The sequence below is a fragment of the Acanthopagrus latus genome, chromosome 16 (genome assembly GCF_904848185.1).
Source record: "Acanthopagrus latus isolate v.2019 chromosome 16, fAcaLat1.1, whole genome shotgun sequence".
NCBI classification, from domain to species: Eukaryota; Metazoa; Chordata; class Actinopteri; order Spariformes; family Sparidae; genus Acanthopagrus; species Acanthopagrus latus.
In genome coordinates, this window is record NC_051054.1 from 18,993,180 (window position 1) to 19,010,505 (window position 17,326).

At 43.6% G+C, this 17,326-nt stretch overlaps 1 protein-coding gene across 2 annotated transcripts in view; it reads left to right on the forward strand.

Annotated features, from left to right (window-relative positions):
* Nucleotides 1-2,254: 2,254 nt before the first annotated feature.
* syne3 (spectrin repeat containing, nuclear envelope family member 3) overlaps nucleotides 2,255-17,326 on the forward strand; it is a 29,863-nt gene continuing 14,791 nt past the window's right edge. For both annotated transcript variants that reach the window (XM_037071697.1, XM_037071698.1), the window contains exons 1-9: nucleotides 2,255-2,413; nucleotides 4,172-4,329; nucleotides 4,839-5,011; nucleotides 5,389-5,698; nucleotides 8,219-8,374; nucleotides 9,041-9,400; nucleotides 12,217-12,353; nucleotides 15,865-16,039; nucleotides 16,627-16,809. In XM_037071697.1, the coding sequence (XP_036927592.1) occupies nucleotides 4,186-4,329; nucleotides 4,839-5,011; nucleotides 5,389-5,698; nucleotides 8,219-8,374; nucleotides 9,041-9,400; nucleotides 12,217-12,353; nucleotides 15,865-16,039; nucleotides 16,627-16,809 (1,638 nt within the window). In that variant the 5' untranslated portion in view covers nucleotides 2,255-2,413; nucleotides 4,172-4,185. The remainder of the gene's footprint in view (nucleotides 2,414-4,171; nucleotides 4,330-4,838; nucleotides 5,012-5,388; nucleotides 5,699-8,218; nucleotides 8,375-9,040; nucleotides 9,401-12,216; nucleotides 12,354-15,864; nucleotides 16,040-16,626; nucleotides 16,810-17,326) is intronic.

Consider the following 17,326-nt stretch of genomic DNA (forward strand, 5'->3'; position numbering starts at 1 on the left):
CATGAGACATGAAATGACAAATAATGTTATCATATGGAGAGTTTCATTCAATAAAAGAAGATAAAGATCAATAAAAAGAGTTGTGTGTACTTCTGATCATTGTTAATAGCTCTCGGTGACAGAAGCCCTGACTTGGTCGTGCTGCAGGGAGGATATCGCCATGAGCCCTGATGCATGTGTGGATTTAGTTACAGGCAGGTGATCTTTCGGGTTGAGGAGGAAGTCTTTTCGCCTTCATCTTTTCTCTCTCACAGTCTGTCTTTGCTCCTGTAGTTTCCAAGTCCCTTTCAATATTGTAGCTGTCGTCAATAATGGATTAAACTCAGTGCCAAGAGCACCAACATAACCTGGAGCACAACTGAAAACTCCTCTTAGGACTTAGAAAAACTCAGACTGAAGTCTCTTATGAAATAGCCCACTGTATTATACACAGCGTTAAAAAAAACACACACAATTTCAAAGTGTTGCATATTTTAAAGCCATTGGATGAAGGAGTACCAGTTAATGATACACTCTCTGCATTACATAATAGTACAATAATAACCATTTTTAAATGATTTAGTAATTCATTTAAACAGAACTCCAATAAACCAAAACTAAGTAAAGCTTGGCTAAAACTGCAGCACAGAAGAGATTTCTGTTCAGTTAATGAACCTGAACTTGGCTGCATGCCGGCTGCTATTTGAATAAGTTGGCTGTGTGGACCGTTTGTGATTTCCATAGATAGAAAAGGAGGGAGACGAATGTGACTGGAAAGAGAAGGAGGGCAGTCACATGTTGGGATAGACAAAGAGAAGATAACAGTGTCCTGCAGAGTCTCTACTTACTGGTTCTCTCTCCCCACATTTGCTGTTTTTGAGACACAATTTTGTTCAAACTGACTGGTCTGAAGGGCTCAATCGACCCGTATCACACAAGCATTTTTTCTTTTCTTCCAGTGGCAGACAGCAGCAAATTGTATTTATCTGGCAACAGTTGGTGAGACATTTGCTCCACGAGTCATAGACGTAGATTCTGTCTGCCAAAGAAAGAGTCCCTCTCTGAAAGCTGGCGACAGGGTGTTCCTTGGAGGGACACTGACTCTGGAAACAGATGTTGCTTATTTTTTACATCTTTCGATGTTGCACCCTTAAACTAATGGAGACATTTCATGCTTTGTTTATTTTTTATGTTTTATGTATGAAAATTCACCTGACTTCCTATTGCAGTGGCATCAATGATAATTGATAATGAATAATCATCATTGGGTGAAATTATCCTTTAAATTCCATTTACCGTACCTGTTTTGTAAAATGTTGAGCTGTAATGCTCTTAGTTTGTAGCCAAAGACTTGTGTGGGAATGCATCCTTCTCTTGTTAGCCACACTTCTGTGAATTCAGTTAATTTAACAGATTAATATATATACATATTAATAACTATATGTTTACTATAAACATGCTGAGTTCACCTAACCAATATGAAATCAAAGGAAACCCATTGTCGTAACATGCTTTAAATGGTTATTTTCTTATGTACTGTATGTTTTCATGAAATGTACTTTCAGTGAAACTCGCGTGAAGCTCTGCTGGACAGCATGGAGACTGGGTGGGAACTGTTGCTCTTCTTTCTGCCAATAGGAGCACACTTGTGAGGCGCGCCCTGCAGTTTGAATCAGTGGCTGTGGCTCCTGACAGCAGCTGCTCTGGATTTGTTCCTCTGCTGGTTCAAGCTGGTCTGCTGATGAGTTCAAGTGCAGCTGGAAAAACTCAAAGGCAATATGAATGGAACTTATGAAATAACTCACACTGTACGCGTCCAAGTAAGATTTTAAAGAAATAAAACAATATCCATTATGCAGCCTTTTTTTATAAATGACTGCACTCAAATGGGAAGCTCTGTGGTCTCCCGTTGCCTCCCACGTTAGCGTCAACTTGTATTTTTTTTAATTATAATGTGAATGAACATGAACATAAACAACTGTAATAACAATATTTGTTCACACACACACACACACACACACACACACACACACACACACACACACACACACACACACACAAATGAGCTGTTTTTTTTGTTTGTTCCACTTTCAATTGCTTTTTTAGAATTAAAGTCCCTGGATATAATGGTAATACAAATTATCTGCATGTTTATTATTTCAACAGATGTTGTTTATACTACAAATAGATCAGAGCATATTCTACTTTTCATCCTAGTTTTGCAGAGTGAACCGAAGACTGCATAGTGATGGATTGTCGGGAGATGTTGTAGTGAACAGGGAGTCAGTGAACGCCGCATGACGGCGGCCTCAGCTCAACTTCCTGCCTGCCGTAAGTTGACAGTAGACAAACCCAGCAGGACTGGACGGGACGGGACGGGAAGGGACGGCGTTCACACTGACGGCGGCGCCTCACACCTGATGAACAAAAAGCTGTAAGTGTTTTTATTTTCCCTGAGCCCGACCGGACCAATTAAGCCGCACCGCGGCTCGGCTAGCTGTACAGTAACGTTAATAGGCCTGCATGTACATGCAGACTTGATCTGCCTGTAGTGGCTCGAGCCTCTGACTAATGGAGCCCGTGATACCACAGTGAGCTGCCGATATTACAGTACCCTCCTCGGTGTATGAGCCAAGACATTACCGTAAACCAGTCCGGTCCTGGCGTTAACTCTTCACCTTAGCATATAAAGTTAGCATATCGTACAGGTGGTAACCAGCACACTGAAGTTAGATGTAGACTCTGTGGTGTGTGCTGTAAACATTCATACACGTCCTAGAACCGGACACAAGTCCTGCAGCCGAACCTCTGACAGAACACAGAGACAGTGAACGTATCACCGCAGTCAGCGGCACGTAAAGGTGAAGTGGATTAAAGTTAATGCGAGTTTACTCCACGAGCTGTCAAAGTCAGGGGGAGGGGCTTCACCGTGGATACCACACACTGGTATACACGGAACCACCAGAACCGAAGCTGCTACACTGTACCCGACCAGTGACCACCAGAACCGAACCTGCTACACTGTACCTACGCTGTACCCAACTAGTGACCGTACCAGAACCGAGCCTGCTACACTGTACCCGATCAGTGACCACCAGAACTGGGGCTGCTACACTGTACCCATCTGGTGATCATACCATAACTTCAAACCACTACATGATCTAACAGTAGCAGCATTTAGCACAGTAGCAGCATGTAGCGTAGTGTGAATGTGTACAGAGGATAGAGGCAGAGACATGAGTAGTGGCAGAGGTACAAACTATGATTTAATACTCATTGCTTCAGGTCCAGATTAGCCGTTGAGTTAACCCCATGCTCCTGTTGTAATGTTGTTACAGTGTCATTGTAGGTTTGTGTGCTTTGTCTCTTCTAAACAACTAGAACACACATTTGAGGCACAAATCCCCCCTAAGAAAGTGTTTTTCCCAGTTTCTTCAGTTGTCATTGTTCAGGCTTTAAAGAAAGGTTTGACATGCTTTGTTAGCCTTCACTGTGGGCCAAGTTCTCAACAAGAGTCTGAGGCAGAAGAAGCATATATTGGGTAGAAGGAATGTTGTGGTGGGGAGGAATGAGTCATTCAGGAAAATGGCCCGTGCGGCCTGCAATTTATTTTCCCTCAAAGAAAAGCTGTGGTGCCTCTTTGTGCTGCCCGGGTGCCAGGACTCCTCCCTCACATCATGCTGTTGACTACCTCTGTTACTTTTGTACTCTCAACGGTTTCCCCCCCAGCTGCATCTCCTGAGGGCACGGCCAGGTTCTGCAGAGCTGTACTGACTTTACTACAGTCGAAGGAATTCGTGGAATTTTACCAGTTCCATGTGTATGAAATGCGTACAGTGCGTGTAAGTTGTATTTAGAAGGTGTGAGTAGTTCAGCAGTTAATGTTTTTGAAAATATCAGAAAATTGAATGAAGATTTTCTGTGTAGAAACTGTGTTTTCCTCCTCATCGCCTGGCCCTGTAATCTTTCTCCTGCCCCTGAGATTCATCTCGAACCCTGTGGGGACCACTAGCGTAGGTCGAGGGCACTGGAACCAGCAGAGCTGTCTTTTGTGTTGTTGCTGTGTTGCTCAGCAACTGCATGACAAGTCACCAGAAGTGTGTCTTCTGGTTTCCATCTTACAAACCACTTCTGTAAAACGATGAGCATTTTGTGCCTGTTAATAGTCTCTGAGTCCCGTTCGTCTTCTCAGGCCCAGCACTGGTCATGACACAGCAGGAGCAACAGGAGTTCACGGAGAGCCTGGAGGTGGCCCTCTCCTGGATGCGTGCCATTCAGGACAGGCTGAGGGCCAACGACAACACCCAGGGGCCCCGTGATGCCCTCGAGGCTCGGCTCAAAGAAACAGAGGTGAGTTACTGCACTTCCTGTTTGACCCTTCACCTCTGACCCCTGCTGCTACTTTAGTCTTCAGACTCCAGAGTGGAGGCAGCTGCAGTACTTGACAGGTGTCACCTGTGCAGTGCAGCACAATGTCTTAACAATCTGACAGCTAACTTGGCGTTTGGAACAACTGCCTCAGAAGAAGCAGTCAAACACAAGCATGTATAACTCCTGTACATCATGTTTAATCATGTAACGAATAAACTGGTCCACAAGGTTGATGCTAACATGCAAATGAGTGACACGCCTGGAGACTTCTGGAATACTTTACGACAACAATTTGTAGCATGTTAGCTTCAGCACTGATTAGCACTAATTTAACATGTTGTGTGAGTCAGTCATCTCAGTCTAGTGTTCTTTCATCCTCAGTGGTTTTAGTGTTTGTTTTTCAATGTTCACTCGAACATACACTGTGTGTAGTTTGTATGGGTTCATATGCCGCTGACCCAAACCCCTGCACCCTGCTCAATGTGTAGAAGATCCATCAGTCGGAGCATGAGGGCCGCGTGAAGATGGACATGGCACTGGTGGCTGCAGAGAACCTTTTGCATAGCGGCGATGAGGAGCTCAGGATCCACACCCACACTAAACTCAAAGAACTGAAGACCCTGTGGGAGGAGACCTGCACCTATATCATCCACTGTCACAGGTGCTGCTCCACCCACTGCACCCACACTTAGATCACTTCACAAGGACATTTTTTTTAAAAATTTTGTTCGCTCTGTGGGAAGTTCTGGCCACATTCTTTGGGTGTGTGTGCCTTCTGGGATTGTTCCACAGTCACAAAAAGACACACGTGCACGTACAGTACTGCTGTTTAGTGATATAGATATGTAACATGCAGACTTTATAAGAACTAGAATGATCTTTAAGACAAGCCGTTTAATTATTAGACAGTTGCTGTTAAAATAAATACATTTTATGAACTATTTCCCTGAATTAAAAACATGTTCATGAACACAATGAAAACAACCACACCCAAACTGCTCAGCCTAACTCTTCTTCATGTGTTTACCTCACACCCAGTCGGATCGAGTGGGTGTGGCTCCACTGGAGCGAGTACCTGAAGGCCTATGAGGAGTTTGAGCAGTGGCTGACCAGGCAGCAGCGCAGTCTGGACGTCAGGGTGGAGCTTCAGCTGGGGGTGAAGGAGAAGCTTTGGCAGGTGGACCAGCAGAGGGTGGTGGCGAGCGACATCCACAGCCAGGCCACGCTGCTGGAGAGGCTGCTGGACGAGGCCGCTGCACTGCACAACAGAACCCAGGACCCCAGTGTGGATCCCCAGGCCCAGGAGAGGCTGCAGGAGGCCTACAACAATGTCCGAGACAGAGCTGAGGTGAGCCGAGGTCTCACTCACAGATTTACTGCACAGGACATCATGTCTTTCTGGATGTCTGCAGTAAATATTGTTTATTCTGTTAACATAACATTCAGCTCACAGCCTGGTCATACCTCTTTGTTCTAACACTGTCTGGCACCCACTGAGTAGTCTGCCCCCCCCCCACCCCCCCAAACCCCAAGAGGCTGGTGACAAAAAAGTCAAACCAAGATGGAGGTAATTGCTATCATCACCTTTGTTTGGGAAGAGTCTAAACTGGGGACAGATTGGAGAGACTGAATTTGGGTCTTTATCTTGTATCTTGTTGTTTTTTGCTTAACTCTGAATTCTAAACTGTGTTTTGGTGAGTATTATTCATGCTCACTTCTCAGCACTCTGCAGCGTAATGCTGAAGTATGTGTTTGTTGATGATCTGTGTTGCATTCTGATTAGTGGTTTAGATTGAAGTGTGTTCGTGATATGGTCCTGCTACACATCACTGCCTCAGGACAGAGCCCGTGGGTTCATGTGTCCATGTTAGAGTGCAAAGATCTTATCTGTGACAATTACTGCAAGTTAGACTTACATGTATTATGTATTAAGCTTATGCTTGTTTATTTGATTAATTGATAAAAAAGAATAAGCAATTAAGCAAGCAACATCACGGCATAGGTAGTAGCATGATTATCTTACAGAGACCACCCACCACTCCTGTGATGAAGTGATACCAGGTCAGTTCATTCTGTTCAGCACCACTTTATGAAGGAGGATGCACCACGTGAGCACAAAGTACAAAAAGTAGATTGTGACATAGATGCCCTCTACAGAGACGGGACTGTTTCTGTACATTAGTATTTAATCAAATTATATTTGATGAATTGACACTCTGGTACCTGAGGCCCCTGAGGAGATTGGGTCCCTGGCTCAGTCGGTTGTGTTTCACCTCAGTGAGGGGTTTACAGCCTAGAATACAAACCAGGTATTAATCCAGTCAGTTCATTTTCTTTTTATGTTTTGCCCCATAATGCACCACGTCACACTGTTTCTGCTTAAGGTGCTATACAACTTGACCCTGGGTAGCTCAGACCCATGTGCTGTGTTTTGTGCTCATGCACGTTGTGATCAGCGTCTTGCACTCTTGTCTGTGTGCAGCCTGTGACAGCCCTGCTTATGTTAATGCAGGAGGAACAACAGCACAGCGCCTTGTGGTTTAAGTACACCACACAAATGTTTGTGTAGTACAATACCTTAAAAAGCATGACGCACAGAATGAGATAAGACTAGTAAACGAATACTAAAGAAAAACTAAATTAATGCTTGAAGACTACAAATGAAATTAAAGCAGGAAATGAAAGCATGTTAATCCTCTAGAGTCAGACAAAAGAGTTCCTTTGTTAGAACGAGGAACAGCCTTCTTGTAACAGGAAGAAAAAGCCTTGAGAAACTGCAGTGATGAAAGCTGTGGCTTCAAATAGACTCCTTACAACACACACACACACACACACACACACACACACACACACCAACTCACCTTAAACTTCATCAACAATATGTGTGTGTGTGTTCTTCTGTGCTTTACTTTCAGTGTAAAGATGCTGCTGGATTAGTCGACATTACCAGAGAGAGCGCTTTCACACTGCCATTCAGATTCAAGCACACACTCACATCGGTGTCATTACATCTTCTGTTCACATGAAATCTGTCCTTTTGACTCTAAATGGGAATGTTGTGATTTAAAGTAGAAAAAGGCAACTTTTCAATCCCCCCTCCTACCATCACTGTCACAAAGACACAAAGACAGCGTTAGCAACACGGCTGCTGCTGACAGCTTGGCTACTGTCCAAATCAAAACCAACCGTCAGAATCCCAGTTTGATGTAGAAACCCAGAAAACAGTGCTGTGTGAGAGGCAGAGGAAAACAGCCGGTTGTGTAAAAAAGTGTGCTGGTTTGTTACTAACTGATCAGTCTCCCTCCTCACTTTCTTTGCCTTTTCCATCAGCCAGGTTCCTCTTCTTGTCTAGTGTAGAGCTAGTTACCTGGGGATAGCGACCAGGGAAAATAATGCCCCCTCTTGTTTTGGTTGAACAATGGCAGACATGCTTGGTCATGCTTGAAATCATGCTTGGTGGGCCAAATGTCACCGTGAAAGTAAGTTTATGGTGAACTCTATGTGGAGGGTGTCATTTTTCTACAGCCACCACACTGTTGGAACAGCGTTTACTTCAGAATGAGTAGTTGAAGTGGAGAAAGTACTATGTTGACAGTTTGAATAGTGATGTGTTTAATGAGATAATGACTCCAGTTTGCAGCTCCTGCCTGTGAAGTGGCTCTTTCTAGTCTCTGTGGTGGCGTTTAAACTCTGAACAGGCTCTCAAAAATTGTGCAGTTGAAGAAACAGACAACAGAGCGTCTCACATAACAATTCACATTCGGGCTCCTCGCTCAGATACTCAAATGTGAAGTCTGTGATGTTTGCATTCATTCTGAACAGTGCGATGCTAAAAATTACCACAAGTTGTTGTCTCTTGCTGTTCTAGGAGCGCCTGTCGCTGCTTCAGAAGATTGCTGAGGAGCACCAGACATACCAAGGCTGCGTTCAGAGGTTCCAATCCTGGCTGCTGTCAAAAACCAAGGAGCTAACTGATCTGATGGAGAGGGAGGATACAGCCGAGAACAAGCTCAAAGCCCTACAAGTGAGACTCACTGAAAGTGAATTAGGGTGCTGCTGTTTGATGTTGCCATGTTCACAGTCTCAACAGCTGTCACTGATTCTATTTAGAGTTTGAAAAAATAATCTCAGATGTGCAACTTTTGTACTCTAAAGATTGTAACTAAATAAACAGTGAATATAATTATTCTCCTGGTAAACAGGATGCCACAGTCCTAAAACCCATGTAGTAATGGTGTAGTAAGACTCTTAGTGGTGGTGACGGTTAAGTCATGCGACCGTGATGTCATCTGTTTATAGCCTAACATTGGCTTTTTACTGCTACACATTTAATTTAGCTTCAAGCATCACAGAGCGGTGTCCATCTGTGGAGATTATTCTGATGAACAGAACCTGGAAGAATCATAAACGTGTGTTTGACACACAGCTCATTAACGCATCATATGTTGAGACACAAAGGAATGGAAAGCTGAAATGGGAAGCTTATAATAAACTTATTATTCTTATGATGATGGAGGCAGAGAGGACACACTTTCAACATTCTGTGTGTCAGCCCCAAATAAAACATGAAGCCCAGTCTTCACTGAGGTGTGCCGGGGAGAATCTCTGTTCATCATTAACATTTCAGCTGTTCAGTGGTCACAGATATGTCCTAACACTTTGATTGTAACACATTGTAATGTTTGGTCAGGCTCTGGATGACTGCGTGGCCAGTGAGGAGAAGACGCTGCAGCATATTGAGGGCGTGGCGGAGGCGGTGAGGGGCAACACCTCGCCTGCTGGGGCGGACATGGTGGTGGAGGAGGCCGAGGAGTTGAGACTTGGCTGGCAGAGGCTGAGGCAGGGCTTTTGTGAGGCTGACGAGGGCCTGCGTTCCAGCCTGGACTCCCACAGTCAGTACATGGCCAGGTGTCAGCGGCTGGGAGAAGACATCAGCCGGCTCAGGCTGTTAATGCAGGGGCTGGACCAGGACCTGGAGGAGAGCCGGGAGGCCGGGGACCGCACTGATGGCACCGAAGAGCAGATGGTGGGCCAGTACAATAAATACATGGTAGGTTTATAAAACATGGTATCATTGAACCTGTGGAAATGTTGTCTAGATGCAGGAGATACTTGTGATCCTGGATATTTACTCAAGTTACATTTACACTAGTTACTCCAGCCATCCTGGAGCTTGTCTGCCATACTGTACATATATGGGTCTCCAGAGATGAGATGTCATCAGTCATGTTGAACGTAGACTGCTGCACGCCTGCATCCAAACTGACACTGGCCTACTGGCTCAGTAAGCCAGCCTCTGACGACCATACAGGACAGTCAGACAGGTTGATGGTGGTCTGTGACTGATATGGTGTTAATACAGGCGATGTACAATTCAACATGGAGGACCTTTTCCTTCTGTCCTCCTCATGCTTCAGCAGGATTTCACCCAGTGCTCACACTGGAGACCAGAACCTTAATTGCAGCATTCAGGATGATATTTGATTTGATTTATGTGCCGTAACTTTCCCGTCACTAGTTTTCTTTTAATTCGTTGCCATTTCCTCTTTTGATGGTGTCAGATCCTTGAAGACAGGGAGCAGGTGGCTGTCAGGAACAACACAACTGTGCTGCTTTTCTGGGTTCTGGTGGGCGATGAAACAATATTGACTGCCAGGCGATCAGAGGATTTACATGCACTGAGTGAAATGTATTTACATGAACTCGTAGCCCGGTTACTGATGTCCTCCTTTACATGCCACAGGTCATCAATCTGATCCCTGCCTAAGATTACAAATCTAATCACACGCTTAATGTCAAATTCAGAACTTGACAGTTGATGGCGCTCAGGGCTGCGGAGACAGTTCAGTCAGGAGAGAAAGAAAGCAGCCGTTGGTTTGACTTCTCTTTGCGTCAGTGTCACCCTGCTCCTTTGCAGCATACTAAAACATTTGGCTCTCAACCTGTCCTCCCCATCTCGTATTCTTCTTTCTGTTACCCATTCTCCCCCAAGATTGCACAACTTCATTTTGTGTTTCTTTCTCTTTCTTTTGACTTTCTGCTGCCTCCTCCGCATTTCATTCCTGCCCACGTCCCTGGTAGAGGTGATAAAATCTACATGCCCTGACGTGATGACTCTTGACTGCATTGTTTATCTCATCGGAATATATTTTACAACCTATCTCACATGCCTGACACACCTGAAACACAATCCAGCAGCCCTGGCATTGAAGCTGCTTATCACTTTAGTGGATCCACTGAGTGGCTCAGAGAGGCGTGGTGGAGCCACAGAGTCATTATCATTTCCATCCGGCTGCCTCACATTGTGACATATTCCAAATATATCCACCCCTTTTTCTCACAAATCACGACTGGTTGTGGATTATTAAGCAGTCTTCTGCCACTGAGTAGCACAGAATGTATCTTTCAGATGTTTTGATGTAAGTGTTTGCAGCATGTGACTGATAAACGCGAGGAACCAGCAGGAGACCGTTCACAGAATCTTTTAGAAGAATAGTTCTGTACGTGCGGACCTGTGGAGCTGCTTCTGCTGGGTGTGACTGGAATGCATAATGACGCTGTGGACTCATCTGTCTGTCATCTGCTGCAGTCGAGACAGACTGTCACCTCTCTATGACACAGTCTCTTCTCACTTTTAGTTGAAGTCGTGAAATGGATTGTTAACTGCTTCAGTTTATCTTCATCCCAAATATTCCACTGTAGTTGAAATATGTTTTACTGCTAAGACAGGTAATGGAAAGAAATGCCAAACCATTATAGGACGTAAAGCACTAATGGATCTAACCTTAAACAGAGTACATCCCTGTGCTGTGGTAAACAGAAGGATTTTAATAAGTCCTCTTAAGTCCCCCTCTTCTTTAATACGTCCTTTTTATTCCTCTGTGGTCAAGACTGAATATATACTTTAAGTAGTTATGCTACATATCTGGTCAGCCCAACAGAATAAGAGGTCCACATTTCAACATATGTCTGTCTACATGTCTATGTGCCTGTCTGTGATGTGAAAACATCACTTTTCCACACAGTGAAGAAAACCTGAAACTTGCCCATAGTTCAGTTATAAAATCCCAGCGCACCATGGAGCGTCTCTCCTGTTGGAGCAGCTCTTTTGTTGGCTGCTGCCGGCACTGTCACAGCAGGGCTGCCTTGACACATTTTGGGGCCCTTAGGCCAGATTAGGATTCTGCTGAATCGAGCTTCTGTCATCAGATGACCAGCATTATATGTTGTCAGTTTGATTTGTGTTGCAACTAATGCTGCAGCTGCTATAAAAATACATTTATTGTTAACTTTATAAATAATCCCTCACTGAGATGTTATGCCTGAGCACTTTATAAGCTTCTATTTTGTATCCTGTTTCTGTAATAGACTTGTAATGAGTCTCCAGCTGACTGACTCATTAACTTTGAGGGGGCAGCTGTAGATCTACCACTGTTTTGCTTTCAGATTTGGGATTGGATCTGTTTATTTTCAGATCCATTTCCATCAAGCATAAAACCATGATTATAGAACACTAGTTTAATTTTATTGGTGACTCACTCAAATGACCAGCTGTGGGTCTAGAGGACTCTGTATGGAAAACCCGTCAGCATCACTGTCACTTCTGACGATGAGTCCATCTCCTTTCAGTTTACCTGGATGACAGCATTAGTGTTCATCCTGTGTTTCACTCCACAGTCATCTCAGGTTTGAAGTCACTGAGTTTGTTCAACTGGGATGTTTTGTCGCTGTCCGTAGTTCACATCTCCAGCTCAGAATCAGAGAACTGTGACTGACTCGTATCTATGTTTCATTGTATATAACAGTATAGAGCTATCTGTAGTAAGAACCACACCCTTGCTTGTGTTCTGTGTTTGTCTCCTGCAGGGTGTGAGGAACACTCTGGCAGGAGAGGAGTCCCAAGTGGAACTTCTCAAGGCTCAACTCAAAGAGCTCTTCAGGTTCTCAGAGGACTCGCGCCACCTTTCTGACGACGTCCTGGCTGTTGTCAAAGAACATCAGAGGTATGTGACTAGAAGCCTGCTGCTGTGTGAAAACCCTGAAAGTCAACATTGTGGATCACATGGAGACTAAGTGGCAGTACCAACTGTTTGGATTGGCCTCAGAACTGAGCCCACTCATTTTACTGAACTGAGCAGTACAATAAAGACTACAGTGCAGTACGATGGATAAAGCAAAGGGTCTGGAAGATTAATTTGATAAAATGTAGCCCTTATTATAAGAGCTGAGGGGTTGAGTAGGGTTTCTCAGAGCTTGTTGAGGATAAAAACTTCAGGTCAGATGACTGATTTCTGTCCCTCACACTGCCAGACATCTGGGAGATCTAGATGGTTTATAACAGAGCAGCAAATCAGACATGTAGTTCAGTCCTGTACCATTCACAGCATTATGAACCATGTAAATGTTTGACTCACATGAAGCCAGTGTGAAGATCTGAGCTGAGGTGATGTGATCCACTGTCCTGGTCTCAGTGAGGGCTCAAGCCACGGTGCTGTTAATCATCTGCAGCTGTCTCAGTCGAGCCTAGTAACGATGACTACCACCACATCACATGGTTACTTTGCTCATGAATCTAACTAGAGGAATCAGAGGGAACACATTCGACTCTCTCCCCTTGTCATTGTATTGTTCTGTTTGAACAGCAGAAGGCGAGTCGTACCTCTCCAGAAGACAGAGACCCACCCTACTCCACCTCTGATTGGTTGGCTTTGTTGGTAGCATTCCCTGTTCTTGACTCACAGAGTAACTCTGGTTATTTTCATTATCTATTAATCTGTGTATTATGTCCTCGATCAATCAGTTAGCTGTTTGTTATATTAGATGTCAGTGTTTGTCGGAGCCCGATATGATGAGCTGTTAGTGTTGTCCTCCACCCAACGATACTCAACACCACAGAATATTTACAGTTTCAGAATTATTGCTTTTTTTCTTCAAATGTTATGTAACTGATTATCAAAATATTTGGTGATACATTGAACAGTTGACAACAAATTGATTAATCATTGCATTGTGTTGTGCTGATGTTGAATGGAGTCTTGGGTGGCACAAAACAGGTTCTGGACTCAAACCAGTGTCACATTGTAATGTAGTATGTTGTGGTCGACCGTGTTGACTGCAGCACTGAGATCAGATCAGAGCAGTCTTGGTGCTGTGGTGTGGTTGACTTCCAGCCTGAAAACTTCTGAAACATTGTATAGAGTCAGGGAGGTATGAAGCTGTTATTTTCTATGATCATACATAAAAATAGGAGATAATGTCCATTATATATGGGTCTATAATGGCCGTTAGTGAGCTGCTTAATAAGTGCAGTTTAAATGCTCTGTGTAAAATAGTCTGAGATTAGAGAAGTATTGATGTTTAGCACATCTGATGACATGTTTTTGATAAAAAGCTGTAGACAGAAAATCAAGGCAGCAGCGGGAGGAGGAATCTGAATGTTGAAGCGCTTCCTCTTTCCTCGCGGCACAATTAGTCACAAAATAATCAACATGGCAATACGGCCAAGTGCTAAAATCCAAATCCAGAGCTGCATGATTCTGCTGAAGGTAACGTGAGACAAACAGCATCATAATGAAGTATTGAGGAGCTGCAGTCAAGTGAAGTCAAGTCAGCAGCAAACTGTGAACAACCCAGCACAAGAGAAGCTGATGTAGCTGCTCACTGCTGCTGCTTTTCTGCCATTAACAACATGTTAAGCTCATTTAGTTTTGCAGTGTTTAGTTACATTTACAACATGCAAAATCTGAAGAACCTCTAGGAACATGGTCAGCTCAGGGTGAGTTTGTTCTCATCTGCCACCTAGTGGATATACCTTTGATTACACACAGAGACGAGGCCATGTTATTAACAGTCATGCTCATGTTGCAGCCACGTGCATATGTACTGCAAACTGCAACAATGTGGTGGATTTCAAATGTAAAGGTCAGAAAACATCTAGAGGAGACTGTGACCCATATATGACCCTATGTAAAGTACCAGCTTAACTTAGTGCTGCATATTCACATTTTACCAAACTAAATAACTGTCAGTCAAATTACTGCAAACTGCTAACAGAGCCTGGGGGGTCTGGGGCCTCTGGTGTGCAGCCTGCGACCTACTGACAGTGTGTATGATGAGTTAGTGATGATTCAACAGTTTGTGGTTATGACTGAATTTGTTTTCTCTCTTTTGCCTTTTTACTGAATAAACCAGCCAAATTAAAAGTAAATATTCTACACGTGTGGACTCTGAGCCCCTGCAGCAGGCTGTCCTACTTAGCAGTAGAGCTACTTTCAGAGATGTGTGGGGCTGAGTGGAGTGCTCCAGTTTTGGATATTCAAAAAACTCAGACATGTGTTAGCTGTTTGGAGATGCGTGTTGCTGTAGCTGGGAGGTAATGGTGACCAAGGTAATATTATATTTTAGTAACAAAGTCTTCAGTAAATTTACTAAGGAGACATTTTAGTGAATTTAGTTAGTTCTGTTCAGTGTATAAGCATTTGTCTTTACTGAAGAGTATCTTTAACAGCTCCATTTTAAACCCCAGCTGAATTATGCATTGATAAAATTTAAACGAATGCTTGCCTGTAACTACGTTTCACATTCCATTTTTGGAGACTATTGGTTACGCTAGCTTATCAGTTAATTGGTTTCCATTAACTGTAAGTATATCCATTTAACTGTCTGTGTTTTATCAGTGATTAATATAAAATCACATCTGCTCTTTCCCACAAAACCTCCAAGAAAATTAAATGGACATTATGAGGAATATTTGGGCCTGAAAGATAAATCTCCTGAGCTTTAATAGTTGTGCTGTCTAAGAGAGAGAGAAGACATGGAAGACATCTAGGTTGTTTGTTGCAGAATTACAGAATAATCACTGGCCTAATTTATAGGAAACTTGCTGGAAGGCTGAGGTGTCAGCTAAGTAAGAGCTGAGTCTGATCTGAATCACAGGGCAGATACCGTAGTTGTCTTTCACTTCCATTAACACTGAGAGATGAGGCATTTGGCCCTGGAGGAAAAATTGCAAAACATCTTAAAACCCAGTAGATGGTAGTGAAGTTCAATAGTGACAATACATCGTCAGATTTAGGTATGAGATGACTCCATATTAAAGTCAGAGACACAGGTAGAAACAATCCTCTGAGATCGCTGAAACTTGTAGAAACTCAAACTTTGTAGGCAGAGCAGGTGTTGGCACTTTTCTTAAAGGAATGTGTGGCTATGGAAACATAAATGAACTACACCAGAGATATTACAGTGTTTTATGATTCACGAGAACAGGCAATGATATTAATATTAAGTTTGCACATGTGACACAAGATCTGAATTTTTGCCTCGGTGAAGGTCTGTGCTCTCCAGGTGCCCTTGTAGTTATGTGGTATCCTCACCACCTTGTGTTCTTTCCTCTGCACACTACCTCCTGGAAGCATTTGTTTTTGACTGTTCGGTCTCAAACTTCTGCAAGTTCCCTCCAACTTCTTAGCATCAGTTTTGAACTGGTCCTTTACAGAACGTTCTCTCATGTTGCAGTGTGAAATGCAGAGCGACGAGGTTGTGTTCAGAGTCCGAGTCGGGGCTGAGACACGTCCTCCAGGACCCACTGCTGGTCTACGCTCAGTGGAGCCACATGGTCTCTCAGGTTCTGGAGGCTTCTGCTGAGGTCACTGACTTCTCCCACATCGCCATGTTGGTCCAGAACATAGAGGTAAACGCACTAATTCCCAACAAGTGGCTATAATCTTTTTTATTTTTTAAGGCAACAATGTTTGAATTTACAGTGTATGCATGTGACCAGAATGGACCAGAACGGCTTTACAGGATTTTACTAGAGGCCAGTTATCTCAGTTCAGCTTCCTCCCAGAGCGTCTTCTTTCACTCTACAGTTACACCACCACAGAAAACAGTCGTGATAAACAATATGATTAACTACACTGATGGGATCTGGATGAGTGTATCCAAGGGTCACCAAGAGAAAGACAAAGAAACATCCTGCTAATATTAGATCACAACGCTTGTGTAACAGTTGCATCACTGTGGCAGCAATGTACTGTCATAGAAATTCTGTATGAAGTTCTGTATGGAGACATTTTCTAGAGCTGGACATTATTAAAACATATCTGAATGGGTATCTGTGTGGATTTGATTATAAAATGCACAGATGTGTTATTGCTGCACTGATATTTATGAGCCTTGTTGCTTTGGTCAGCAGTGGAGCATTTAAGAGAGGTTGTCTGAACAAAGGTTTATAAACCGCACACTTCATGTGTCCTCCATTTCTGTCCTTTATGTTAGCATCTGCTGAAGAACAGTGTCCAGCTGCAGGAGCGTTTCAGTCAGCTGCAGGGGAAGGGAGACCTGCTGGACTCTGTGTTTGGCCCCGAGAGGTCCGAATGTCTGCAGAATGAGCTGAATGCCGCCATGAGGAACAGAGAGCTGCTGCACTCTCAGCTGCTGCAGAGGAAGAGCAGACTGCAGGTATCAGACAAATTTTGGGAAGTGAAACGTTTGTCCTGCTCCAAGCATTATTTTTCATCTATAAATCTGTAAACTTGTAGTTTCAGCCACAACGGACGCTGACTCAAGACTCGTGATTTGAGGCATTGTATCAAACCTCCTCGTTTTTAAACAAAAATGTCAAAGTTAGCTGGTTCTGCCTTCTCAACAGTGAAGAATACTGCTTTTCTTCTTTTGAATGAAGACACTGGATTTGAAGATGTGACTTTGGGCTCCAGTGAAATTGTGATGAACTTTTTCACAATTTCTGACATTTTCTGACTAAAGGATTAATCGATGATTTGCAAAGACAATCAGCAGATGAACATAATCTGGTGTTTGCAGCTCTAAATCAGACTTCAAGGTGTGATTGTAACTTGTTTCAGAACGTGTCCTTAGGCACACAGTGAGGTCAGTATTCCTCCTGGGGGAGGATTTACTGTGTTTAAATGAAATATATGGTAGCAGAGTTTGAGGCTGTCAGATGAGCAGCAGGTAG